Here is a 27469-nt window from a genome sequence, read left to right on the forward strand (position 1 = left end):
TTCTTCCAGGGAACCCAGAGGAGCCTGTAACCCGGGCCATCTAAGCATCAAAGAGCAGAGGAAGGGGATTCAGGTTGTTGAGTACTGACGATGACAAGGTGTTTTGCTTTTGTTGTTTTCCTTGTCCTCCCAACAGCCATTGGTGGTACAGCTGAATCTGCCTGGTGAGTGAGGCTTGAGTTCCTCGGGACAAAGAAGGTATGGTACCTGCACATTTGCGTTTCCTCTGAAGGCATCTCGACTACCGACTGTTAGTGTCTTTATACAGTGTGAACACACTATCATATCGGAGCTACACACTCACAGGTCATGTTGCCTGTTCATTTGTTGCAGTATTCCTCAATCTACAGTTCCAATTCGACAAGCGCTACTGACGATTTAATCATAGGACATGCTAGCTCGATAACATAGGCGGATCTGAGTGACGACCTGGGAGCGCTGGAGTTGTTGTCGGAGAGGGAGGGACTTGGGTAATGCCTAAGTAGTCCTGTAATTAAATCGTCAATGGCGTCTATTACAGCAGAGGCCTTTAGCAAGATAGGGTCTGCAAGTATTCACAGCATCTGCCCATGTGCAGGTCACTGGTGTCCTGAGCTAAAGCTGGCTGAGTGCTGTACGCAACGTCGATGTCCAGGGGTTTGATGAGCAGACAGCCCCAGGGAACTTCACGAGGTCCCACCTGAATATGGTGGGACTCCCAACCTGTAACAGCATGGACCCATTTCAGCTCACTGCTGGGAAATGTGTTGTTAGTCCTACTTCATTTGATTATTGCAAAACATCAAAATAATTCAATCCGATGGAGACAGAGGTGGGTAGAGAACATTCATCCCAGCGCAAGAGGAATGCTCCTGAAATGTCACTTATGGTTTCAAGAACCACCGGTGGAAGGGCAAAAGAGAGTTCCTTTCGAGTCTGGCATGAAGTCTCCTTCTCAGAAACACTAAACCACGGGAACCCTGCAGAATCCATCTCGTACTGCTGCAGCCCTTTCCCATTTCACTGTTAATGAATATATACTAGATTGTGGACCATGAGCAGGAAAGCGTCTCTAGCCCCTCCCCACCCCCAGCATGAGATGTGCCTGAGGGTGGTACTGTTCCGTTTATGTGTCATGGAGCCTGTGACCTGTCACACGTGATAATCATGTCAGCTTATTAACATGTCAGGGAGTGCAACTCCTGGCTTCCACCTCACAGGGGAAACTGCTTAGGGTCGGGGCATGCTGCTAGCCAGATGAGGCAGCGCTCTGCCAGCTCCCAGTGCCAAGGAAACCCTGGGCAATAATCAATACCAAACCTGACTATGAATAGGACCACCCAAGGGCATGTGGCTGGGACCCAAACCTCCTTCCTACCTTGGTTTGATCTCTTGGCACATTTCCTCGCTAGTCCCAGCTTTGCTCCCACTTACTTGGGGAAGAATCCAAAACACAGGAGTTATTTTTAAAAGGGCGAAGCAGAAAGAAGGGTTGGAAAGCCACTCCCAGATGCTGGAAGGGTCATGAGGAAGAAGGTTCGGTGAGTTACATCATCCAGGCCTTCAAAGTTTTCATAAATATTGATGGATGGATGGAAGTCAAAGTGAATGCCAAGGAGAGATCTACACATGTTCAGAGATTTTGAGTTAGAAATGCTGTCCTTCCAGTGCTTCCCAAAAGGAAGTCACAGGGGGAAGGCAAAATAGTGATTAAGGAACTAAACAGTCCACAGCGTTCTCTGGGGCCTTCTAAGTTCTCAGGGCAGGCCTGCCGGGGAGATGAGCATATGCTCCCAGACAGTCTTCTCTCCAGACATCTTTCTGCCAGATGGTCCTTCTCGAATTCTAGAGGTGCTTGGTCCTCCGAGCCCAGAGAACTTTGGTTCACCAATTTTCCCCTCTCTCCACCTCTCTAGTGAGCAGGAGTGAGGCCTGGGGCCTGGACCACAAGGAGAGGCCAGGCGCTGCGACCCTTGGCCTCTAGAAGGAGCTCCCCAGCCTCCTCTGAGAGCCAGAGCTAGAGCATGGGCGCTATTCCGAGGGTTGGGAGAGAGCCTTCTCCCGCGCCGCCAGCTGGCAGCAGGAACCGAGGCTTTTCGCCATTTACCGGGTGAATGAGCCCCGTCTTGAATCTCCTTGTAGGGTTATCCTGATGGTTTTTTAATTACAGTCCAGCATCTCAACAAATTACAAACGTGTGGAAACATAATCAGGGTGTGAATCCAACCCACCAGTAATTGTTAATAGAAAAAAAAAAAGGAAAGAAAGAGAAATCCTAAAAATCAATTCTGCAGAGTCTATACCTGGAGGATTTGCTTTCTTGGGGACCTTCCCAGCGTGTGTCCCCAGCCCACCCTGCCACTCTGACTCCCTGCGGTGGTCTCAGGGGGAACTAGAGGACTCTGGGGTTTGCTCCCTGCAGCTGAGGCCTACGCTAAGGGACGCCCTGGGAAGGAAACGCCTTCCTTCGGGAGGGGTTCAGATCCCCGCAAGGTTTGGCGCTCCTGGGGCCTCCGCAGAAGTCCCCAAAGAATGCGCCGGGACGCTGAGAACGGGCCCAGACGTCTGCCTGGACACCCTGTCCCAACACGGGCATCTCGCTTTCCCTGGGCACCCTGGGAGTGTGCCCCCGCGTCCCAGCTTCGGGGCTTGGAGAACTCTCTGTCGCCAGCAATCCTCAAAGCCCACCATCATTCCTGGAGAGGGGCTCCTGGCCCATGCCCACCCCAACCCCCCAGAGGCGGCGGGATTGGTGCTGCCGGTACTGGTCCAGCCCCGCACAGTCGCTGGTATTGGAGCTCTCGGTCCAAGAGACACTTAGGAATAATAGTGTACATAGAATTTTACATATCACATATATACAGGCACATATTTGGTCGACAAATATTCAGGAACTACGCGTCTGTCTGGCGTTTTTCTGTCGAAACCGTTAGCATCCCAAGTGGCTTTGGTAAGACCGGCTGATACTGATCCACGAATGACAGACAAGTGGACGACGCTAAGGAGCGCCTGACCCTGCTGGAGAACACGCGGGATCAAGGTGGCCCTGTCCCCTTACGTTTCCAGCTGTCCTTTTCTGACTTGTCCTCCCTGGTGCTACCTCTGGGTCACCCACCGGGCTAACGGCACACCCGGGACAAGGCAGCTTCCTCCGAAGGGCTGTCTCCCCCACGACTGACGAAGATCGCTGGGTCTCCGAGGGAAGAAGCATGTCCCGGGGGTCAAGGACGAAAGAGACCTCAAAAGACAACTATGTGGACGAGGGCTGAGAAGCTAGGGCCTGTTTCGGTTCTGGGGACAAACCCCGCAGTGCCTCCCGCGAGCGAGCGCGAGGGTGGGGGGAAGGGAGGAGCGGCCCCTCCTAAGGCCTCCCCCTCATTCAGCAGGACGCCCTGCGAAAACCTCTCCGCGCGATTCAGTCGCGTCCCTTGGAGCGGGTGGCACCGACACGTGTGGCTCTGGGTTAGGCCCGCGGAGGCCGCGGTGGTGGAAATCCCCGCAGAAGGCGCCCGCCTCCAACGCTCCCAGCCCGCACCGGCCCACCGGGTGCGAGTGCGCCGCCCGCCAGCATCCCGCTCGCGCGGCCCTGCAGCGGACAGATGTTTACTGCTTGGAGCCCCGACTGCAAGGGAGGCGCAGCGACCCGCGCAGCGCACCGCACAGCGCTGGCGGGGCTTTGGGCTCCCAGTCGGGGGTACGGGGGCGGGGGGGGGGGGGCAGGGCGAGGGGACGGAAAGAGGAGGGGGGAGTGGGTGGACTAATGATGAAAAAGTCTCCTCCGTCCCGGCTCCTTAATTAAATGCATGGAAAGCACCGAGGCGAGCACATCTGGTTTCAATCTGCAGCCCTTTGATGGCATCAAATGTTCTTTTCCCAGATCAGGGCTGGAAGTTCTGGGCTAACGATGGCTGTTTGGAGCCCAGAAACCGTTTATACACACTCGGACCCTTCTTTCTTTCCAGTTGAGCCTCTCGGCTATAGAAGAAAAAAGAAAGAAAGAAAGAAAAGAAACCAAGTCTAGTAATCGAGGGAATGAGAGAGTGTGTGTCTATGTATGTATGTGTGCGTGTGTGTTTAGAGAACATAAAACGCCACAAATAAGCACTTAATATTTTACTTACTCGTCATATAGTAACTCATTTCTAATGAGACTATTAAAGCTGTTACCAAATTCCAACAGGTCATGAAAAAATCGTTCAGCACCTTTCTGTCCTCTGTCACAGTGAGGCTCAGCAGACAGACGACAGGGCATTATCCGTCGACTTAGGTGGGGGCCCCTCCACGCCTCCCTGGCCTTCCTCCCCGCCCCCATCCCTGTGGCACGGGCTACACCCAGGAGCGCGCCGCAGCCTCGCCCCGAGCTCGGCTCGCGGGTGGAGCGTCCTGCCTGCTCGGCATCTGGGCAGCGCGACCCTCTCGGCTTAGAGCCTTCGCTTAAGGACGCGACCTTGGCCGCACCGAAAAGGTTACGAAATTGGCCAGATTGCGGGGAGAGGGGAGCAATTATCATAGACTCCTAGAGTCCTTTCCTCCAGTTAAATAAATATGTAAATGTCCTATCGCCTGGGGCGGGGGGCTGACTGGAGAGGCGGAGAAGACTCGAATGGATTCGGAGCCTTCGAGATCCTCTCGCTCAATCCGCCTCGGTCCGCAGAAGTGTGGGAGGGTCCCATTATTATCGCTCCCGTTATTTTATTACATTATTTAATAGGCTGTTTCTACAGAGCCAAGCACAGCCTTCAGATGCTTCCAGTCTCCCAAGTTCCCTCTCAGACGCTCCTCCACCCCCCAGCCACCCCAAACTGTCAGAACAGCAAAGACACGTTTAAAAAAAAAAAAAAAAAAAAAACTAAAAAGGCAGAGGGAGAATAAAATTTGATGGAGATAGTTTCGAATTTTTTCCAACAAGTTTCCCCGCAGCTGTTATCAAAACATGCAAATGAGATTTTCCAACAGGATCTTAAACAAATCTGGAGGAGTTAACGCCGCCGCAGCAAAATAATCAACCCGTTTGAAGTGACTGTGGGTTTCAGTTTGTCTTTCCTCCCTGTGATACTATTGCAGGGGAATGATAATTAGACCTTTACTTTAAAAAGTCCGAAGGGCTCTCTCGCTTTCTCTTCCCTCCCTCTTCCCTCCCTCCTCCCTCTCTCCCCCTCTCTCGCTCCCTCCCTCTCCCTCTCTCCCCCTCTCTCTCCCTCTCTCTCTCTTGCTCAGATGTTGGCAAAGGGGTTTTTCTTAATCAGACTGTTTTTTGGTCCGAGGGAAAGGAGGAAGAAGGAGATTGTGATGGAGAAAAGGGGTCTGTAAAACGTCAGGCACCGCACAAAGGCTTTGCCACGTAATTACAGGCTCCTATTAAGTCGAGATCTGCCCTCCCAGGGGTCTCCAATTTTCTTGTATTCCCTACAAAGCCTCCTCTGCATGCCAGTTTGTGCCTTTTGAAGTGCCAGAGAGCTTCTTGATCCAACTGAGAAGGAAAAAGGAGCTCCGCAAGAAGAGGGGGAGAGAGAGAGAAGGGAAGGGGGGAAACCCACCACCACCCTCCTTCGGACTCTTGAAGCCCTTTTTTTTTTCTTCTCCTAACGAAAAGTAAAGCGAGAATCCTGCCCTCCAATACATCTGCAAGACATCACCCTCTCCTCCTGAAACTTTAGTCACTCCTGAGAATCCACAGGAGTGCCGAGAGGGGGAACACGTTTTCTTGAAGATGTTTTAAAGCTGGAACAACCCTTCTTCTGTTGGTGCTTGAACTCTTGCCTGGGAATAACTTTTTTAACCTTAAAAAAAAAAAAAAAACTCACTTTGATTCTTCTCTCCCACCCCTTCTTCTCTCTTTCTTCTGTTTGCCTGCCTCCCCCGCCCCGCTGGCCTGCCCTCTCTTCTCTCCCCCTAACTATTATTTTTAGTGTGTGCGTGTGGACGCTTTTGGAGAGGTAGAAGGAATTTTTTTCTCCTGACTTGAACATAGGGTGACTTTTTAATTTTACTTTTTGGTGTGGATTATCTGTTTGGATCGCGCCGGACTTGGCCTCAGGAAAGCAACCGGGGCTGTCAAAGGCTGCTGGTGGAGAACGCTGTGCTCTGCACGCGGGGGTCCCCCGCCCTCTTTCCACTTTTTTTTTTTTGTCCTTCCTCTCTCCTCTCCTCTTCTCTCTCTCTCTCTCTCTCCCTCTCTGTCTCTCTCTCTCCACTCCCCCCTCTCTCTTCCCCACTCGGCTCCTCTCCCCCCTCGCGCCCACAGCGTTTGGTGTTGATTCGAGCGGGAAGAGGGGGGTGGGTGGGATCGGAGGGGGAGACCATGACCTCCAGCTACGGGCACGTTCTGGAGCGGCAACCGGCGCTGGGCGGCCGCTTGGACAGCGCGGGCAACCTCGACACCCTGCAGGCGAAAAAGAACTTCTCCGTGAGTCACCTGCTAGACCTGGAGGAAGCCGGGGACATGGTGGCGGCGCAGGCGGACGAGAGCGTGGGGGAGGCAGGCCGGAGCCTGCTGGAGTCGCCGGGACTCACCAGCGGCAGCGACACCCCGCAGCAGGACAGTGAGTGAGGGGCGCGTGCCCGCAGGGCTGTGTGTCCCGACCCCGGGGCGGGGGTCCGCGCTGGGCTGCTGGAGCCCGCCGAGAGTCAGGGACGAGGAGAGGTGGTGGCAGTGGCCGGAGGAAGGGCCCGTCACAGACGGGGCAAGGGACAGAAGAAAAGGAGGGCTCCGCCGAGGGTGTAGCCGGGGCAGACGCCGGAGGGAAGCTCCGAGGCCCTGTGGTCCGGGTCAGGAGCTCTGCCTGCGGCGGACTCTTGCTGAAGCCGCCTGGGCTGCCCCTCTGTCCCGGCTGCCCCATCTGCCCGCATACAGGTTACAGGGCTGGGCTGGGAAAGGGTCCCAGAAGGGTGCAGACTGTGCGGGTTCGGGGCAGAAGGGACAGAGGAGGTGGCACACAGGAGGCGAAGACCCGGGCGGCTCTGGTGGCCCAGGGAGTGCGGGCTCCCGAGGTCGGGCGTGTGGGAGGGGCCGCGCTGAAGCACCCGGCCAGTCTCGGGAGTTGCCCTCTGCCCCCTGCTGTTGCCGCCACCTGCAAACGGGTTGGAGACAGCAGCAGAGTCAAAGGTCTGAATGACTCCTTTAAGGGTGAAACCCAGCCCCTGGCCCGCATATCCCGCCGCAGAGAGATGCGCAAGGGAAGCGCAGCCTCCAGTCCCCAGGCCGGTGTCACTTTCCAGGAGCTCTCCCTATTGGCCCCAAGACCTCCAGAAAACTCCACACACAGTCTCCCTTCCACATAGTCCCCGGCTGATATCTCGCCCCCAGGGAATGTCACCTCGGCTTATTAACCATGCCTTAAAACATGACTCCAAATGTTTCCATAACGTCCCTGAGTCTGTAACAGACCTGTCACCTACCTCTCATCCCAGGTGACAAACTGCCCCCTTGAAGTTTGCAAGAGTCTGAACTTGACTTCCGTGTCATTATTTGCTGACTGCTTATAGTATTGTCTTCACATTTGGAACCTGTGCGAGTAGGGGGACCCTCCCGCATCCTATGACTTTCAAAAAGCATAGCCAATGTCAGACTCTCAAAAAATAGACAAAGCAACAGGTCCCAGAAACAGCTGGAATCAAGGCCTGGGCTAAGTGGTGGGAGCCCCACAGCCACTCTACAGCAGGCCGCAGGGAGAACCCCTTTCTCGGGCAAGCTGCCTGCCCTTTGCTCTTCCTTGGTCCAGGCCAGCGCTCCCCTCAGTGTTTTCTAGCCAAAAGCAAAATGGGACCTACGTACTCGCAGAGGCAGAGGGCAACGGGGAGTCTGACCTGGTCGGTCATTAGGAAAAGATGGCCAACTCTGAGGAACGCAGATGGTGTGTCCCCAGGTATGGGTGCCAACCGGCACAGAGGCCGGTCTTCCTTGTGGAGGGTATTGGTGCAGGGGTGGGGCTGGGGGTGCTGCTCGTGCGGCACATGCTGGCAGCTTGAGTGGTTTGCGTAGATACTTTTAGCTCCAAGAAAATGCACTGTGAAATAATACAATTATTTTTCAACGTTTTGCTATGGAAATTTTAAACTCAAAAGGGTAGGGAACAGAGTATTCCGCAGTTTCATGTGCCTATCCCCCAGCTTCCCTAATTCTGCACTTCCTGCCCTTGTTCCCCTATGGCTAATGATGAATCGCAACATTGATCACTATTTGGAGCACCGGAGGCTGGATAACAGAAAAACAGGGTCTTAATGGAACTGCTACCAGCCCCAAGAGCAAGCAGAGGGCTGTGAAAAGCAGGCCCAAGGGTGGTGGCCGAGCAAGCCCAGGGCCCAGGCCGGCCACGGCAGGCTCCGGATGCTACAAGGCCTGGAGGGATGCCGGCCTTTCCCGTGGTTTGACTCCAAATGGATGCCACGAGAAGGGAGCTTGGGTTCGTGGTGGCCTTCTAGTGGGTACGGAGCAGGGCTCAGCCAATGAGGCTGGCAGGAAGTGCCCCAAGCTAAGGCAGAGGCAGCGAGGTAGCTAGCGAGAAGGGACCCAGGGATGGCTCCTGAGGCTCAGGCCTGGTGCAGCCAAGTGGGCACTGAGCACGTGGCGTCTGGTGGGGCACACGAGGACATGCAAAGGGAAGCAGGCGGAGTTGGGGACTGTGTGTCCAGACGGAAGGGGATGAGACCTTCGGAAACTTGCCCACTTGATAATGGAGCATATCTCTGAGTTTCAAGGAATAAGGAGGTCTAGCGGGGAGTGGACCCCGAAAGGAAATGGAGGTTCGGAGGCCAGCCAGGGGAGGATGCTTGAGGATGACGGTCAACATACATTACATTATGGAAGGAGGTTGAAGAATGCAGAATATACCTGGGGCTGGGAAAATAGCTGAGAAAAACACACACACACACATAGGTGTGACAGGCCTTGCTTTCCAGAGATGGCAAGGGGCCTAACAATTTTTTTTGCTTTTAGAAACAGTGTTTCCTCATCCTCCTTCCCCACCTCTGGAAAGAGAATAGGAAGGTCTGGTAAGTTGGGTGACAGCAAGCATGCAGGGGGGACCTTGTCCTTGGTTCTTGGGCCCCCACCAGAAGTGGCCCAGAAAGTCAGGACTAGTTGGCCGGCTGGGCCTCCAGTCCAACGTGGACAGTGAATCAGGAAAGAGGGGCGTCTCCAGGCAGAGGACTATAGCTGGGCTCAGAGCCCGCAAGGGACAGAGGCCTCACCAAGAGTGAGGCGCTCCTTGCAACCCACTGGGAGTCTGTCTGCTGCAGAAGGGGAAACGATTAAGATAATCTCCTTTGGAGAGATGGGTAACGTTCAAAATACGCTCTTCACTCTTCCAGCTATACGAAACAGGCCCTTCCTAAATTTTCTTTTGGTCTATAATTAGTAAGACATACTCCATTTACACCTGCAATCTTAGATCATTGATATTGCAAATTTGCGAATTCTAACGGGGCCGGCCTTGGCAAAAAGGAGCTAAGTATCCTGTGCAAAGTGAGGGCTTCCCGCTGATTTCCCGCCCTGCCCACTGCAGTTCTGTTTCCCTCTTCCTTGAGATCCACTCCAATTTTCCTCTCAGTAGTACAACTTCTTTCCTCAATTACGGATTCTCCCAGCCCGTAAATTTCTCCAACTTCTAGGTTCAAATACCTTCAGGGTTTAAAGAAACGGCTCTTTAACACTGTTAGGAATCCAGTGGCTAGTGGGGGAGTTTGGAGTGTGAAGGGGGGTGGTGCTAGATTAGGGGCAGGCAGGGAGAGGAAAGAGGGACAGGCCATAAAACAGGCAGACCTACTCCTAGGAGGACAGTGCATACCGCTGTCATTTCTTACTGAACTTGTGCAAACTCTTAAAAAAAAAAAAAAAAAAAAAAAGCGCCTGCCTTCCACGTTCCCAGCCTCTAAATTAGTGAAACCAGATTGTCCTAATAAGACCTTTTGTTGGAAACACATGTAGTCATAAAAAGGTAGACGGAAAGTCAATTAGACGCGCGCGCGCACGCACACACTCATGAGCGGGTGCTAAGTGTGCAGCAGGCGCAGCTGGGTCCCGGGCTGGGGCAGAATGCAAATGCAGCACATCCGCGCGGGAAATTGATTTGTCACAAAGGCAGAGGTGTAAACGCGGCACGGAGGAACCGCCTGCCCAATCCTCCTGCCACACTGCCCGCGGCCCAGCCTCGCCAAGTCCGCCTCGCCAGAGAAACACCCAGGGGAGCGGGGAACATTCTCTCCGGGGCTCCCTAGTTGGAATTTCCATCATAAGATTAATTTCCCTGGACTCAGCGTTTGCAACACCTATGGCGCCGGAAATTTTCTTATGTGGCACCACCCTGGGACCCTGGAGTCGGTGCTGGCACTCTAAATTTGGACCTCAATTATCTCGACTCAAGGGGGAGTCAGGGAAATACCTCGTTTTAAGGGCAGCCTGGAAAAAAAATTCTCTTTGGAGGAGGCAGTGAATTCCAGGATCAAGGGAGGTCACTGAGTCCCCAAAGTCCAAAGTCAAGTCCACGGGAGAGAAGTAGTGAATCCAGTTTATCTTACATGCAGGGGCAGCGGCTGGATGGTCTCCTTCTCTTAATAATTCGGAGAAATTGACAGCCCAGTGACTCCCACCGCTTTGGAGCCAAGGGCCGCTGGAGTTTGAAGTGTCAGGGAGGTCGGCCTGCAAAGTCCGAGGCCGCAGGCTGCCAATACTCCCTGGGCCTCACTTCTCAGCTGAGGCTCTTCGGAGCGTTTCTCCCGCACTTGAGGCATCGCGCCGCCAGCATTTTAGCTCGGCGACCTCAACCTTCCCCGACGCGCTCAGGTCAGAGCATAAGGGGATCAGGCGGGCAGTGTTGGGTCACAGGGAGCCCTGCAGTTCCTTCAAGTTCCCAGGGCCGTCCGTCATTTTAGATTTTACAACTCGAGTGAATAAATCATCTCCAAACCAGCAAGGTGTCACCCACTCATCCCACCCCGCGCGAAAGGCCCCCAGAACCTCAGAACCAAGGGCATCGTCCTACCCCACTGGTCACTCCCGGCCAGCAGCCACCTCCGGAACCCTTTTTCATATTGAAATGTCATCTGTAGATTTTCAACTACGAGGCCCCCTAGACCAATTTGATTTTTCTTTTAAAAGATGTGTGTCTTTTACAATTCCTCTCCTATATCCTGTTTACCTGCTCCCTCCTTCAGCAGGGCACCCCACCAAAGCTGACCCCGAGCTTCTGGAGAACCTTCTCCATCGTAGAAGCAAGGGGCCGCAGGTACCGGGATGTGCAAATCTCTGCATGAGCATGGGCTGGCCCCGCTCGCCTCCCGCTGCTGGCGGTGCCAGCTTTTAACCGTTCGTGACATGTGTATTTCCTTTCTATCCTTTCGTAGAGATGGAGTCAGCAGAAGCCTTAGGAGGTACAACTTTTAGAAATACGGGGAGTGTGTTTGTAGAGGAGATAAGGCTTGCGTTTTGCTTATTATTATTATTATTATTATTTTTGCAGGGGGCGGGGCGGAAGAGTTTTTTTGGGGGAAGAATGCCCCCAGGAAAAAAACGTGAACCGTGGGGACTCAGCATCCCTCATCTAAGCCATTTGTGCAACCAACAGGACCCTCGGAGTATTCCTCCGAGCTAGAGGGTAGACATCTACAGGAACTATTTGATAAGAGACAACTCCCTGAGGCCACTAAGTATCCAAACATTTACAGAACTACCTGTGCGCGCGCGCGGTTTGTAGTCCTTGGGCGCGCGCTGTCTCGAATTCTGCGTTTGAATTTGATGCGGGGCGAGAACCACTCCAATCGTTTTGGTGGTGTCCCTTACCTCCCTTTTGAACAGTACAAAGAGGATGCATGCGTCAACAGATTATTATTTGTCCACAAGAATTTGGGTTCTTGTAAAATCAAGTAGTTTGGTGCAAACAGCACTCAGTTAAAAAGCGCCAGTCTCAAACAGGCTAGATAATATCAACAAACTGCCACAACCGCCTGTCCTCTGCATATGCTGTTTCTTATTAAATCAATCAGTGAGGAGATAACATTGACAAGACATCTGAAGACGTACAGTCACCAGTGTTTCGGGGTCACTGGGTTTGTTTTCCACGTGTGGAAGTTTTTGAGTAGGAAGTCTCCCGTGGTTTGAATCTTAGTAGATTCTGGTCTCCGTCTAATTTAGTGAGGCAGCCACAGAAAATTATGGGCTATTGATTTTAGGTTTAAGACTTGTAAAAAATCATTACATTTCACTTGTCCTGGAACCACTTTTCTTGATGAAAAAATATCTGGGAAGCTGATTGCAAGCGCGAGAGCCACTTTAAGGGGACGGCAGAGGAACAAAGGCACAAATGGTGGTTGGCGAACGAAATTTTATGAAAGAAAATAAAGAAAACATGTCAGAACAAATCAATCACATACACATGTGACTTCTCAGAAGATTCTGAGGGCAATCGGATCTTAGGGATTCTACGGTTTCCGTGGTTCTGAAATGCAGGAATAAGGGTCTGAGTGGTGACCAGAGTCCAGCCCCTTTGCTGCACCAAGTAATGAGGGAGCTGGAATTCCCAAGAACTTTGGGGCTTATTTTTACCATTAGTGATTTCCCCAGACTCAACTCCACATGGGAAATAAATGTGAAAAATGTGTATTCATTTGAATCCCCAAGATCCGAGTTACGAGAAAGGACACGGACAGGCCCTCTGGTTCCTATTTTGTCTGCTTTCGCGGAGTTATTCGCAAGCGACTGGAAATTTTCGGAACGCGCTCGCGGAGAGCCTACGCCAAAGCTCCCACGCAGGAATGGAGACCCACTGGGCCTGAACAGCTGTCTCTCTTTGAATCTCACCTTTTTTTGGGTGGGGGTATGTTATGGGGGAGGGGGAATAATTAATTCAATAATTTAGTGAATTTAACTTTTAAAACCGAGTCCACAGTTTCTTAGATTTTAATCTTCTCCATGCCTACCTCCGCCCTTGGTACTTGTGCCCCCAGTTCCAAGTGCGCTGGGGCGCAGCTCCCCGCGGGTGGCACGTACTCGCCAGCCTAACCAGACGCGCCTCTTCTTTCCTTCTCCCTCCTAAAGGGGGCGCATTCTTCCAAGGCCGGGGCTGGGACCGACCTTACCCTGCCTTCAAACATCCGTGGATTCCCACAGGAGGGACATGCTGGAAGACCCCTCTACACAAGTAGCAAAAGACGGGAGCTATAAATATCCCAAAGATATCCCAGGGACTACATAAATAAATGCTACATATGTGTTTTAACAGGATCGTGGAGGTAGCTGGTAGGCGGTCTGCCTTCCCTTCCTTTGAAAGGAGGGTGCTCAGGATTCCGGGGTGAACTGGAAGGCGCAGAAGGATGAGCCGGTGTCAGTGGGTGCTACCGCTGGTGCCTGGTTCCATGGGGAAGGAGAGGGTTTGTCCCTGTGGAGGTGAGACACTGCTGCATATGCACTCCAGGTGTGAAAGAAAGAGGGGCAAATTTGAGAGACGGAGAGTTGGCAGGATCAGAGAGCCGCTGCAAGACTGCCACAGAAACCCTCCCAGTACTGCAGTCTCCAGGTAGGGCAAAACACTAGCCACCCTAGTGTTAGAGCCTGGGGTTAGGGTCACTCTCTTTCCCTCAAAGGAAGAACGATCGCTGCCCTAAGTCTTGTGTGCCTGCAACTTGGGAACCCAAAGCCCTTTCCAGTTCCCAGATCAGACTCCTGGCCTCCACTGTCCTCCTTTGGGGGAAAGAGTTTCAAGACTTGAGGACATAGTACGAGGATGAATTCTTAACCGCTCCCTGTAAATCTTAGAATTTTCTACTTCTCTCCTTACCACGCCTTGACATTGGAAGTCAACAAGACAAGGCAGCACTGGAAGCAACAAAGTGGCAGCATGAAAATTTCGTCTTCTTAGTCTAGATGGTGGTTAATACATACCTTCCAAGAGAATCTGAGCTTGGGGTTCACTAGAAACAGAAGCGCGAGGCCAGGGCTGTAAAGGAAATTGCCTTCCCACAAACGTTTGTCTGGGAGTAAAAACATTCCCCCCTGTCCACTTAATTTCTCATCATCAGTCATGTCATTATATTTTAAAGGACCTCACAGTGCTGGAAGGTGGTGGAGTTATAAATAAGCATAAAAACAGACTGGCGCTCTCCCACAACTCTAAATATATATGGGGAGGCCAAATCTTTTCAAAGAGGATTCAGATATATGACTCAAAGGGTAAGGGGCCCACCTCAATCAAATCCTTGCGCCAGGATATGCTAAGTTTAATCAGCTTGACTATGGGTACAGCGAACGGCTTAGCCAGAACTCTGGATATATACAGAGAGCCACATTTTCTCAAGTTTCCATTGTATTTACCCACATAAATTCATGCTAGTGCACAAAGGGCTCAGTACTCGGTAGAATTGCCTTGGGCCCGGTGGGTGGTAGGGGGCTGGGGTCCCAGCCTCCTGATCTTGTCTACTGTCCTTTTCTTCTTTGCATTCCCTGTGCCCCAATGGGCTGTCCAAGACCTCTGTGCTGCAGAGAAAAGTGGTGCGAGGGGTCACAGAGGCCCCCTACTTGCTGTTTTCCAGAGTCTTCAGACCAGGAGAGGGCTGTTGAGTTCAATGACATGCAATGTACCTGGTATTTTCATGTATTTTTCTTCTCAGATAATTCATTTTACGATAGCTGGTTAGAGACTTCTCGGGAAGCGAGGCTTGGGGAACTGGTTACCATTCTGTTTCTTTTCCAAGTAACTCATAAATACATGAAGTTGAAAGTTCCGATGGAAATAGGTATTGAATCGCAACCTTTATACCTGGGCATTGACACATGTCAGCATTAATCCAGACTGGGAGGTGACATTAAATAATTATGTACACTGTGACTTTTCTTTTCATTTTTACCAGTGTCACCTCCCTAAATACTAGTCTGGATCACAGCAGGCATAGTGCACTGGGCACCTGCCAGACTGTCGCCTGCGTTCAGTAAATGCTTACTAAGTGACAGAATGCACTCCCCGTCTATAGTGGGTCCCTTTCCCGTCTAGACTAAGTTCTAGGTCTCCTTGCCCCCCTATCCACTGTATACCCTTGGCCTTGGAGATCAACTCTAGGCCCACCATTTCATGAACCATCTCTATACTGATGACTACCAGGTTGTAGCTTCAGGGTCCCCTTAAAGCTATAGATTCGTATATTCAGCTACCTACCCAATTGACATTTCCATCTGAACATCACAAAAGTGCTTCATCCTCAAAAGCGAGAAAACATGACACTAACGAGTTCCCTTTCCCTATTGACCCTCTTATAGCTTTCCCTATTTGCCGGTATCACATGTGGGTGTAAAGGTCAGAAGTGTCATCCTTGGTGCCTTCCTTTACCCCTCTGTCCAATCAATCCCCGATCCCAAGTTTACTTTCTAAAACTCACATGACTCCATCTCCTTTTCAAACCTCTACCATATCTCACCTGCACTGCTGTCCCAGCCTCCTAGCTCGCTGGGTCTCCCTGTATCCATGCTTATTCTCCCCTGTGTGCTATACAGAGTGGCTATAACAGATCCTCAAAGAATATTTGCTGGATAAATGAATGATGGATGCCAGTACATTCTTTTACAAACATATATTTTTTAAAAACCATGGCTTTCCCCTTCTTTAGAACGCACAATCGCTTTTTCATTCTTTTCTGTATCAAGACCAAATTATTTGTTCTGTTTTCTTTTTATCATCCTGTATAGTCTGTATCTCCATCTCTGTCCCTGCCTGTGTGGACCCCACAGTTTCCCTACTTTTCCTTCGTGTGCTCGAGAGGCTAGGATATGTGCTCTGGTCTCCTTTCTGCCTCTCTGACTTCTGATCTGAAATGTCTTTGCTCCCTGCCCCTTTTTGCAAACTCTCCCATGCTACCTTTCAAGATTCTGTGCCCAGTATACCTCCCTGTGACACCTCCTTTGACTGCTCCATCTCAGACCAAGCAAATCCCTTTCTCAGTGCTCACTGTAATAATCAGCGTCTTGGCAAATATTGCTTATTTTCTAAATAGTTATGATTTTTAATTTATCTTGAGAAGTTCTTAAGGTTAGAGACTTTTTTTGAGGGAGGAAGGGTGAGGCCATATTCCAGTGTATAAGAAAGCAGCAGTATAAGCAAATAAATTAAATAGATCATTTTGGGGTGTAATCTGATTCTGCTATCTTCGCAATTTCTACCTGCAAATAATCTTTTTTTTTTTTTTTTTTTTTTTTTACCGTAAGAGTAATATCAAAGTGCACCACTGCTCATTTTAGAAGCTGTATTATTTTACATTAAAAAGTTTAAATAGGAAAGTCAAGCCACCTATATTCCACCACCCTGAAGTAGACACAGTTAATAGTTTGGTGTTCAAATATTTCCTTTTTGTTTTTTATACAATTTCTGTATTAACTTTCTTGATGACTTATTTTTTTCTTTAATCACTGGAGGAATTTTTAATTCCATTTTGAAAGGTTGTGTTTCCCCCAAATTAAGAAAATACTCAAACATTTAGCCCACTTTCTCTCATCAGAAATATTAAACAAACACACCACCAACAAACAAAAGTTCCCCAAGAATTATGGGAGCCGTGACATCACAGTTCTTTCCCAACATTCTTCAGTTCCAGTGGGTATATTTCCAGCAGTAAAGTCCTTCAGAGTAAACAGTTTCTTTTTTCTTTTCTGCTTGTTCTAGCTGGGAACCCTCCCTAGACATGAGCACATGTCTCCTTTTGAAACTGGAAAAGCCTGCATAATACCTACAGGACATTCTGAGACCACAGTTGAGCTCCTGCTCAAAAAAATTAGTTTTTACACGGTAAAAACGATGGTAAAAACATGGTAAAAAGTAAGAAAGAGCTCCACAAAACGAGTGGGGGAAGAAGTATCTTAAGAGATTGAAAATTTGTCTATGATTATAGGTCTATGATTATGGATCTTGAATTTTCATATAGTAAATGTTTTAAGACTCAGATATGCTTTTGCATAAAAAGGAGAAGGGGAAAAAAAAAAAAAAAAGGGAGAAGGAAAATAGCCATTCATTTCTTTGTACCTGGTAGAATAATGATCAGGTAGGACAGTGACATATTCCAGGACCCAGAAGTATGTTTTGACAGAGCAAGAAACACTTAACAAAACTCAGAGATAATGCATTTATGCAGGCATGAAAGTCTACAGTACGCCAGCCCTTATTTAAAGCGATAATTACAGAGAAAATATAAATTGTAATTATGGAGTCCATTTAAAAATCGTTCTCCGGCAAGTTGACATGAAAACATTTTGCCTGATGAATGCAAATATTTTCTGTAGGGAAAGTAGTAACAAATGACATACAATCATGTCGAACAAACATTTTAAATTATGAATTAGATACATCTTAATAATTGATCTTTCTCCCCATGAGAAAGTGGGAACAGAGAGAGTAATCTCATTTGTGAGGGTTCAAAAACCACACGTGCCCAATAAAAGTTTCTGCCATTCCCCACATTGCCTGTTTCTGAGGGGGAAGGAGAGCCACCCAGCGAGTCCTGTGCTCGGAACCAGATGTACCGTTCAGCTCTATTCCTCCAGTTCAAGAAAAGACCACAGAATGAATCCTCAACACATTTTAGAACTAAAACAGGACTTAGTTCATTAATCACAAAAACTGGAATCTGCAGTTTTGCTACACGTATTTCAAAAGCTGAGTCCCTTCTGACAAGAGAAACAGAATCGTGTGCTGCTCGGTGGACTCTGTGTCTGTTCTCAGCTTCCCTCAGGGAAGAACAGATTTTTCTGGGTGTGATCACTTTTACTCAGAATATATGGAGTGCTATTTAAATTTCTATCTTTTTTTTTCTTTACCCCAACATTCTCCTTTCTCAGGGTGGTGAGAATATCTATTGTCTGCACTGTTTCGGAATTTTTTGGTCTGGAGATTCAGGGCTACCTTGAACAGTCAGGAAATTCCAGCAGTGTTTGGGAAGGCCTTAACGTGCAATCATTTTAACTGAATTAATATACTCAGACTGCTGGTTTTTTTCTTTTCCCTGTTTTTGTTTTTAATATCAATTGATGTGTTACTTTGTCTTAAAGATTCATAACATTAATAAATATGAACAACAAAGTGAGATTAAATATGAAAGTGCTTCAAAAACTCAGAAGAACATATACTGACGCTATTAAGTTTTAGGAAGTCAATTCTAAGAAGTAGGTAGGGTTGGCGTGAGGATTTTTTAATTTTACAGACAAGAAAACTGTGGTTTGGAGAATTTTAGAGAGCCACTGTAAAGCGACTTGAATCTTTCTTTCCTGATCCCATTTTAATTTTTTTCCCATTGTATCCCATCATCTTTGATGTCAGCCAAATTCTTTTAGATGCCTTATTGTCCAGTGAAGCAATACTGAGGTAAGACTAGGGAGGCAGCATGACACTTCTCAACATATTACCAAGCTACCAATCTCTTTTAGTTCCTCGGGGTCATGTTGTTATTAAGTGGGCATCTTACTGCACTGCCTAGCTTCCTCAGGGGAATGTAGGAGGCCAAAAAGACATTGCATTTGTGAAACTATTTGACAAAGGGCTGAATTTGTATATATTATTATACCATAAGGGATCAAATGGCGAGTTTTCTCAATTAAGTCATCAAGTAAAGATCAAAACCTCAGAACGCGTTTCCATGTATACCCAACCCTCAGAAAGCAACATTCTTTAATTCAGATTTAAGGACATTAAGAGTTTCAAAGCATTTCACTTTCTAGTCAGAGAATCCTGTGTTAAGTTATGCTTGCACAGTATGTAGGAGACCCCCTTATCCGCAGTTTCACTTTCTGTGGTTTCGGTTACCCGCGGTCAACTGCGATCCGAAAATATTAAATGGAAAATTCCAGAAATAAACAATTCATCTGTTTTAAATCGTGCACCATTCTGAGTATCGTGATGAAATCTGAGTCCTGCTCTGTCCCACCCAGTACATGAATCATCCCTGTGTCCGACGTCTGCCTATGCTCCCTGCCCATTAGTCATTAGTAGCCATCCCAGTTATCAGATAGATTGCCACAGTATCACAGTGCTGGCATTCCAGTGACCCTCATTTTACGTAATTATGTCCCCAGAGCACACGCATAGTGATGCTGGCAATTCCGATATGCTAACGAGAAGCCACAAAATGCTTCCTTTAGGTGAAAAGGTGTGCATGTATGTATAGGGAAAAACAGTATACATACCGTTTGGTACTATCCATCGGCATCCACTGGGGGTCTTGGAAGATATGCCTCATGGATGAGGGGGATGACTGTACTTGCTGGTTGACTTTAGACAAGTCTCTGCATCTCAATTTCCTTATCTGTTAAAAACGGGCACGTTAGCATCTATCACGCTGGTTTGTTGTTCTGAATAATGAGATAATATGAACAAGCAGTTACTAATACCCTACTTTCCTTTCCCTTGAAGGCACTCAAATAAATGCTTGCCCTTTTCCTGCTCCCCACTTCCACATCTCTGACAAGTATCACTTATTCTAGGCTTGGATATATAATCACTGTGGTTTCCCAATTGATGTTGGAGGCCATTTAATGTCACTGAAATTGGTAATATTCCCACACTCCAAAAGTCACACTCTTACAGCTCATCACTTACTGACAAAGCAGACATCCATTTTTGATCTGCAGTTAGAACTGGTGCCTCATGATTTTTAGGGACACTCGCAAGGCCACAGCGTAAGTGCCTGGCCGACCCAGGAGTCTGTCCCAGAACTTCCTGTCATTGTCAATTCAGGTCACCCTTCCCCTTTCACATGAAACAGTACTGCAGATCTTTCAAAAATTTGAGATGGCACCAACCTTTCATATTTCCATTTGTTTCCTTCATCATCGCGGAAGACAAATGCCTTCCCTCAATTTAACCACTGAATTTAGTGGAGAATATATGACATATGCTTAGGACACGAGGAGTCAAGACTTTTTATCCCACACCTGACACAACCAGTAAGTTTCCAGAAGACCAACCACGTTAAGTTTTCTCTGTAGTAGAATGTCTCCCACATAGCACTGTCTTGCCACTCCTCTGAGATTTCTGTGAGGTTTACTTAATTTTTTGTACATGAGTAATCCTTACCATGTTCACTGTGATTCTACATACAGTTGCCATTCCTTTGCCAACTTAGATTTCCTAACCAGTTGAGTAAGATAAACATTCTGTCCTCAGTTTGTTATGTGACCTGCTTTCATATGTATTGCTTTGAAATCTGATAAACCTGGGAGACATACAGACTGCATTTCTATATCATGAAGCATCCAGGACTCTTTCTTATATTTTTAATTTTTTTAATTTTGTGGAGCAATTAACAATGAAATCTCCCTGGCATTCTTCAGTAATAGATCGGCACGGCTAACATTTGTGGTACATGTGGAAAAAGCGGGTCACCGTGGGCATGGCACTGAGACACCAGTTGATGGCACGACTACTGTGACCGGGGTCTAGGGAAGCAGTTTCCCACGGGTGTTATGTGGCTTATGCAGAGAGGCAGGTCACCTGTCCACACCATCAGTGGGCATTAGTCAGGGGTTAGGAGCTCAGCTCTGCCGGGTGGATGAGTTCTGACATAATGGAAAAGTGTATGTTTGCTGTCTGTGCTTGAGAACATTATGTAGAGTCTCAGAAGTGGGGATGTAGGTAACTCGGAGTTACCCTTCTCTTTTAGTGAGCACTCAGTCCTTCCTCATCCAGGCAGACTTTCCTTTGGTCCTTATTTTCTTCATGTCTTTCTTCAATGTCTCTCTCACGTGCGGTTCATTTCTCACGATGTTGAGAAAAGGGATAAAAAGAAATCACAGAGGAGCTGACTCTCTACGGTCTGATCTCCTGGAGTGTAAAGTGTGATGCCCAGTTCCCCTGCATCAGAATGAAGGGTCTTAAAAATGCAGATTCCAGGGCCCGCCCACACTCAGGGAATTGGACTCTCCCAAACCGTGTGCTTTTGAAACACCCCAGATGATTTTTTTTAACATACTGCAAAGTCTGAAGTCACTGATTGAGATGGCGTTCTCGCAGACATTGCTGTCGAGTGGTATATTTCCTTGTGCCCTCGGCAATGTCTGGCGTGTTCCATGTTCCGTCCTTAACCCTCCCCCCACCTCCAGCTCAGTCTTCTGTCCTCAACCAGATGGGGAAAGTTTTCAACACGAGGCAGATCTCTGATACTTCAGAGCGCGTTTCGCACTGGGGATGGCTCACTAGGCAGGCGTGGACTAAATGAACGTGCGAACCAGCCCGTGGGAAACAGAACAAGAGCCTCCACAAAGCACTTACTAGGTGCCAGGCTCAGTCTTCAGCGGTTCACATCAAACAAAGGGAAAAAAGTTCGAGGCAATTATTGGGGTTGTAAAAATCCTAACTATGACTAATTTAGGTGATGGTTATCTCAGCTCTTATTCTAGAAGAAAAAGCTGTGCCAGAGAAGCACTCCATCACGCGGATACAAATATTTGCAATTTAACTTTAGCGTTAAGTAGATTTTCAGACAAAAGTATGCCACGTTCAGGAAGTTATGGTTCAGTGTTTTGTATCGTCTTTTCTTACAAAGTCCTTCCTTAACTTTCTGATGGTTGATAAAGCACAGTTTTTTCTAATTTTTCTGCAATTTTGTTTACTTAGCTCCTGCGTGGTCTGAGAAAGCCAAGTTTTAATTTGCCCCTTTTTTCCAGAAAGTGACTGTGGGAAGGTTGTATTTGAAAATCTCAACGTAGCGTTTCCAAGTTGGCCATGTTGAAAGACAAATTTATTCCATTAGTGGGGCACGATGCTTGGCACGTACTAAAGTTCCATCACAAATATCTCCTTTTAAGGTATGCGCTAAATGGATGTATCCTAAATGGATTTCCTATTAAATACCAGGCTTTGTGTTCTTTCTAATGAAGTATAATATGCAATTCATAGATGGCTGTCTAAAGAGTGCGTGGGGCTGGGGCTGAGAGAGTCTCTCTAACGGCAGACCATGTAACTAATGAGAAAGGAACTACATTGAAGAAAGCAGGCTTCATGTGATTTTAGAAAGCCCAGAGGGAGAGAACCAGAAAGCAGGGCTCTCTCAGAGATGAGAAGGGGCCCACACGGAGTGGCCAGGCTTTCTTGGAGCCTGGTCTGCAGCAGAGAGCACTGCTGAGTTACAGGCCTCCAAGTCCATCTGGGATCCTTTTGTGACAAGATCTCTGCTCCAGTGGTTTCTGACATCACTGGAACCCCCTTGGTGGAATTACAACTTCATAATTCACAGTTAGCTGTTGTTTATTTTGTATTTAATCATTTGTGGAGCTCACTGGCAGCACACCCAGGGGAGCTGTGTGGTTTTGCTCCTGCAAATCTTGTTGTTGCATAATTACGTACGTCAGAAGTAACTCACCAAGTGTCATAACATCGCACATTGTGGGCCTGGCAGAGGCTGGTCTTGGTGGTGACGGTCCTGGAAGTTATCGTGACCGACTCCCCTTCTCACTGACTTTTCCTTTTGGGGGGAACAGTTACCAAAGACAGCTGGGCTTCCCGGGTTAAATAAATACAGTTGTCTACGTAGCAAGCATGATGCTTCTGCAGAAATATCATTCCCCGTGTGGCAATGACTTCTATGATGGATCTATGAAGTATGGTTCTATTCCTCTTCACCTGTAAGGATGTCAGAAAATGTATCAATGAGATAACGGAGGTTTGTGGGTTAGCAAAGGGAATTGGGGTTAGTCTTCACATTTGTGTTTGGCCCTGAAGCTCAGAACTGACCCTACTTATCTCGTGCCTTTGGGTCCTTCAATGGGAAAAGGGAACTAAAGTAAGAAATGAAAATGTTTTGAGCACCCATCACGACCAGGTACTGTGCTGGGTGGTTTATAGTAGTTATGCTGTTTAGATTTTCACAATAATGTTCAGTGGTAGATATCGTCTCCCTCTCATTTACAAATCAGGCTTTGAGGCTCAGACTTAGCAACTTGCCTAAAGCCTCAGAGTTGATCCCGACAAAACCAGAAGTTGTCCCCTCCCCTCTAATACCCCGTCTTCCATTATCCTCTCATGTATCCTCCAAGGGCTAGAAAAAAGGAAGATGGTTGACTTACATGGCTTTTCTGTGATGTTTATTCAGTGGAACACAGAGTTGTACTACTGGGCTGTGTATTGGGATTACAAATGGAAAAAAAATGCACATAATCCTTTAGAAAATTATATCTTTGCAAAGAAAACCCGATGGCCCTGGATACTTCAAGGACAGTTAAGCAGCAAAATTGAGGTTAATTATGGGGCTCAGTGAACTTGAATGAAAGAGTGCGTTGGAAGATAGTACTAGAGAAGAAACTAAGTGAATCAGAAAGCTTTCCTGAAGATCAGCACTTGATTTTGATCATGCCCCTGACCTTGAACATGCTCTCCAGCCCCCTAAGCAATAATGCCATGAAACCGGAAAAATAGCAATATATTTTTGACAAGTCTGTTGAAGATGAAATCAGGTATATGTGGATCTTTTTTACACGTGGTACATAGCTTCTAAATTGTGTCAAGTCTAATACTGGATTAAAATATTGAAGAAGGAAAAAAAGACAGGTCCAAAAATTCTGGTTAAATTCTTTCCTGCTATAGGAATGGTTGTTTTTGTTGTTGTTGTTTTTGTTTTGTTTCGTTTTGTTTGTTTGAGTTAAGGATAGGATTTATTTGAAAGATTCAGACAGTCTGAGTTGGTTGTTTAGAACCAGAATTTCATTTGTTCACATGCAATGTTATGAGTGGTGATCAGGTTCCCAAGAAGACTGGCAAATGTGTGACACAGGGAACTCAGTGACCGTGGAAGCAGCCAGTGTTGCATCCTGGGAGTGACCGAGCGGCTCAGTAGTAAGGACAGGGATGTCTCTCCCTCTTTATTGGTACAGGACCAGTGCTGGGCACAATCTCGAGCCACCAGTGTCTGAACTGGGCGCTCCTCCTGTGTGATCTCACTCCTCCTTTTGCGGCACGGTCACATCGTACAGGTTTTGAAAGGAGGCCACTGATGTCTTGGTGCCTTCACCATCCTACTCAGCCCTCTTCGCTAGAGGTCCCAGTGAGGAAGAGAAACACACAGAACAACAACTCAGTGGGAAATAATGTACTGAACTGTCATCATTTGGGCAAACACTCAATAAACCCTGGGCCCCCCAAGGCCCCATCTTCAGAGATTTGCTAATAAAACAAAGGTGGGGGCTTAGGTTTAAGTCTGTGATGATCGCAGAGCAGACTCTCATTCCACTCTCTCTCACTCATTGTCTCGTATGTTTGATAAATATGCATTGAGTACCCGCTGTGTGCCGGTCACTATCCGAGGCTCTGTGAAAAACACAAACTGCTTCTTCTCCTAAACCTTGTATTTCCCTGGGAAAGAGAAGCAGTTAACAAGTAAATATACAAGCAAGTAGATAAACAATTTAATGGTAAATAATGGTAAGTTCTATAAAGGAAATGAAACAGGCTTATTTGAGCAGGGATACGAATGAAAAGATGGGGGTAAAGAACCTCTCAGGCAGCAGGAAGGAACAGCAAGTGCAAAGGCCCTGGGGCAGGAACAAGCTTGTTATGTCCAAGGCACAGAAAGAAGGTCAACACGACCGGAAGCTAGTGAGTGATGGGAGTTTGGCAGATGAGGTCAGAGAGAGATGGAGGGGCCAGGTGATACGGACCTTGTAGGTCCCAGTGAGAAGTCGGGCTTTTATGTGTGGCAGCAATGGGAAGCCATGGAGAGATTCAAGCTGGAGTGTTTTGTAATCTTATTTATGTATTTAAAAGAAGAATCTGACTTCTCCATGGAGCATGAGTAGTAGAGGAGAAAGGAGACGCACGAGGAGGTCCTTGTAACGGGCCAGGTGAGAGATGATGGTGCTTGGAACTGGCCATGTGGGTGGGGAGTTGAGCAGCGGTGTGGGTACCTGGACTGTACTTACTGTGGGCTCAAGAGGCCATGCGGGGAGAACGCTGGATTAGCAGATAAAGGGGCCTTGCCTGGAGGACTGACCCAGGACACTTATTTTCTTAACCTCATCTTTTCTGTGTTTCTATAACCCAGGTTTTCCTCTCAAACGTGCAGCCTTCCCAGGGCTGCCTCTCTGGAAGCAGCTGACGGAGGAAAGGGAGTGGTTGGGTGCAGCGGGGTGTGAAATGGGAGTAATTTTTTCTTGAGTTTGTTATTTGAAAAGAGAGAGCCTGTAATTCAGGTACTGCCTATAATTTTCCCAGAAAGGAAGGATTCTGTTTTAAGTTCTGCAAAAGCGGCCTCTTTGTAATTTAGCAAAACATCAGAGGGCAGCTCTGCTAATGACTACAATTCAGATATGTGAAGACTTGTGTGACTCAAGTGGCTTCAGAGGTGATTTGTATTTCCGAGGTCTAAATACCTCCCCTTTAGTGCCTCTGCATGAATGTAGCCAAGGGTCAGAAGTCAGTCAGGGCTTCTCTGCAAACAATGAAATAATAACCAGACTTCAGGTGGGCAGAAATCAGGACATTTTACCTACTGGTACCACCAGTCATTCAGGTAACAAATCTTTATTGTGTTAGCACTGTGCCAAACGCTCCAGACAATACTAGAGAAGCATACGACATGGGCTCTTGCCAAAACAGCCCATCATATAATAGGTGACATGGATCCAAGACAGGCCCTCGCATAGCTTACCTTCAGTGTCATTTTAACATGTCCAATCTTGGTATCACCAATCCACCAACCCTGTCATTCAACAGTACCTCAATCCACCAGGTGGAACCAGCTCAAATTTTAACAGCAACCCCAACGCCTTCCTGTCTTTCATTCTACGTGGCTGTGTGTCAGGACAGACATTTTGTCACACAGGGACTTGGTCAGATCCTTCCGTATAGTTCCTTACAGATGGAACTTACGATGACCCAGAGGTGATTCCAGAGCGTAGGGAGAGCTTCAAACCTGTAAGAAACCACTAGCTGGAAAACTATCAAAAGAAACTTTGAATAGACACCTCTTTGCTTTTAAAGAAGACATTGCACCCCAAATACTCAAAGCATCCTGCAGCTTGTAGCACCACGAGAACCAAGGAACGTTTCGACATCTCATCTTCCTCACCATTCCAAATCTTCCAACACTTTTCATATTTCAAGTTAATTGCCAAATGATAAGTTAGAGCCGGCATCAACTTATAATTACATAATCGATTAAACAGACCACGAGGAAGAGTTCAATATTTGACAAGAAAAACTGGATGTCATATAAACTGAATCTTGGAACAAGATTACAATCCTCTGGCTTGAAGTCAGAGACAATCAGTCTATTAATTTTGTAGACGGGATTAATTAATCAGTATTATTCTTTGGGATAAAATACTGGCTTTACCACAGGGCTTATTTGAAATTTTATTAGGCATACCTCTTCTTCTGCGCGTCCACTAATGTCTTCATTAATAATCTGAGAAAAGGAACAAAGGAAATTGGGTCAGTGTAAACCAGTTTACAGCAACTGTGACTGGAACCACCAGCCCAACACATGTCCTGATGCAGGGGGACACAGCAGGCAGTGTGAGGAGGGGAAGGCCGGGGCCTGGGAAAGCTGGCCATGGGCAGCTCAGGCTTGGGAAGTCCTGTCAAAGGGTGACCCACGTTTGGACTCGCAGCAGACGAGGGGACAGCTCCACAGCCCTCAGGAGGCTGATTCCCAGCCAGGCGATCTGTGAAGCAATCTGCAAGACACATTTCGAGGGCAGATGATTTGGGAATTACAGTGCTTTCACCCAGACTAGGAAGTTTGAAAAATATTTGTTTTCACAGATGGAGAATAAAAGAATTTGGAACTTGGAATCAAAACATCTAGCTTTCAACTCAACCTCTATTTCTGCCTGTGTGTGCCCCTCTGGGTCTGAAAGTGGAATGATAGGGCCTGCTTGATCATTTTTTTTTTTTTAATCATGGGGTCTTAAGGGGGCGCAATATCGAAGAAAGGATGTATATGGTTTGAGGTCTGCTCAACACGACTCTTAAACTCGAATATACAAGAGGGTAATAAACTGCTAGGGATTCAGAGGGTAGAGTTTTCATCCTGAGTAGGAATACGTGAAGAAAGACCTTGTGGAAGATTCAGCATTTGAATGAGACTTGAGTGTAGGAGAATTCTGTTTTTCACACGTCAGAATATTGTGAGTTAAGAACAATAGAAATACTAAGCAAAGAAATATCAAATGGACACGTACCTGTTCAATCCCGCAAGAGCCTTTGCAAACAGAAGGGTGAGAGGCCTGTGAATTTCCTTGGCAGTCGCTGATTTTGCTTCACTAGGTTAGAGTTAAAAATATAGGCCCCCACCTCCCGGCTGTCGATATGGCACCTTTCACCAGCATTTAACTCACTTAAAAATGATTTGAAACAACATCACATTAGGAAAAAAAAAGAAAAAAAAGCCTGGTAGATTTTTAGTCAAGGGTACAAAAAACAAGTTGCTGTTTGTGTTCCAGATATTTTTAAAAAATATAGTCTGATGAGTGGAGAATGGCAGCTTGGAAAAAATACTGGCTCAGAAGAGCAAAAACACCAAGAGGGCAAAGGCG

The 27469-nt window shown here is 47.6% G+C and overlaps 1 protein-coding gene and 1 long non-coding RNA gene across 3 annotated transcripts in view; one reads left to right on the top strand and one right to left on the bottom strand.

Annotated features, from left to right (window-relative positions):
* Nucleotides 1-3138: 3138 nt before the first annotated feature.
* Nucleotides 3139-27291, bottom strand: LOC109453541 (uncharacterized). Its single transcript, XR_012492935.1, has 4 exons — nt 26299-27291; nt 22300-25842; nt 19127-19245; nt 3139-3954 (listed from the first exon to the last, which is right to left on the bottom strand). It is a non-coding gene; the product is annotated as an uncharacterized LOC109453541 (long non-coding RNA).
* The window catches only part of PRRX1 (paired related homeobox 1), a 70332-nt gene continuing 48045 nt past the window's right edge, over nt 5183-27469 (top strand). For both annotated transcript variants that reach the window (XM_019742563.2, XM_019741766.2), the window contains exon 1: nt 5183-6521. In XM_019742563.2, the coding sequence (XP_019598122.1) occupies nt 6281-6521 (241 nt within the window). In that variant the 5' untranslated portion in view covers nt 5183-6280. The remainder of the gene's footprint in view (nt 6522-27469) is intronic.

Source organism: Rhinolophus sinicus, linkage group LG17 (genome assembly GCF_036562045.2).
Source record: "Rhinolophus sinicus isolate RSC01 linkage group LG17, ASM3656204v1, whole genome shotgun sequence".
Lineage (NCBI taxonomy): Eukaryota > Metazoa > Chordata > Mammalia > Chiroptera > Rhinolophidae > Rhinolophus > Rhinolophus sinicus.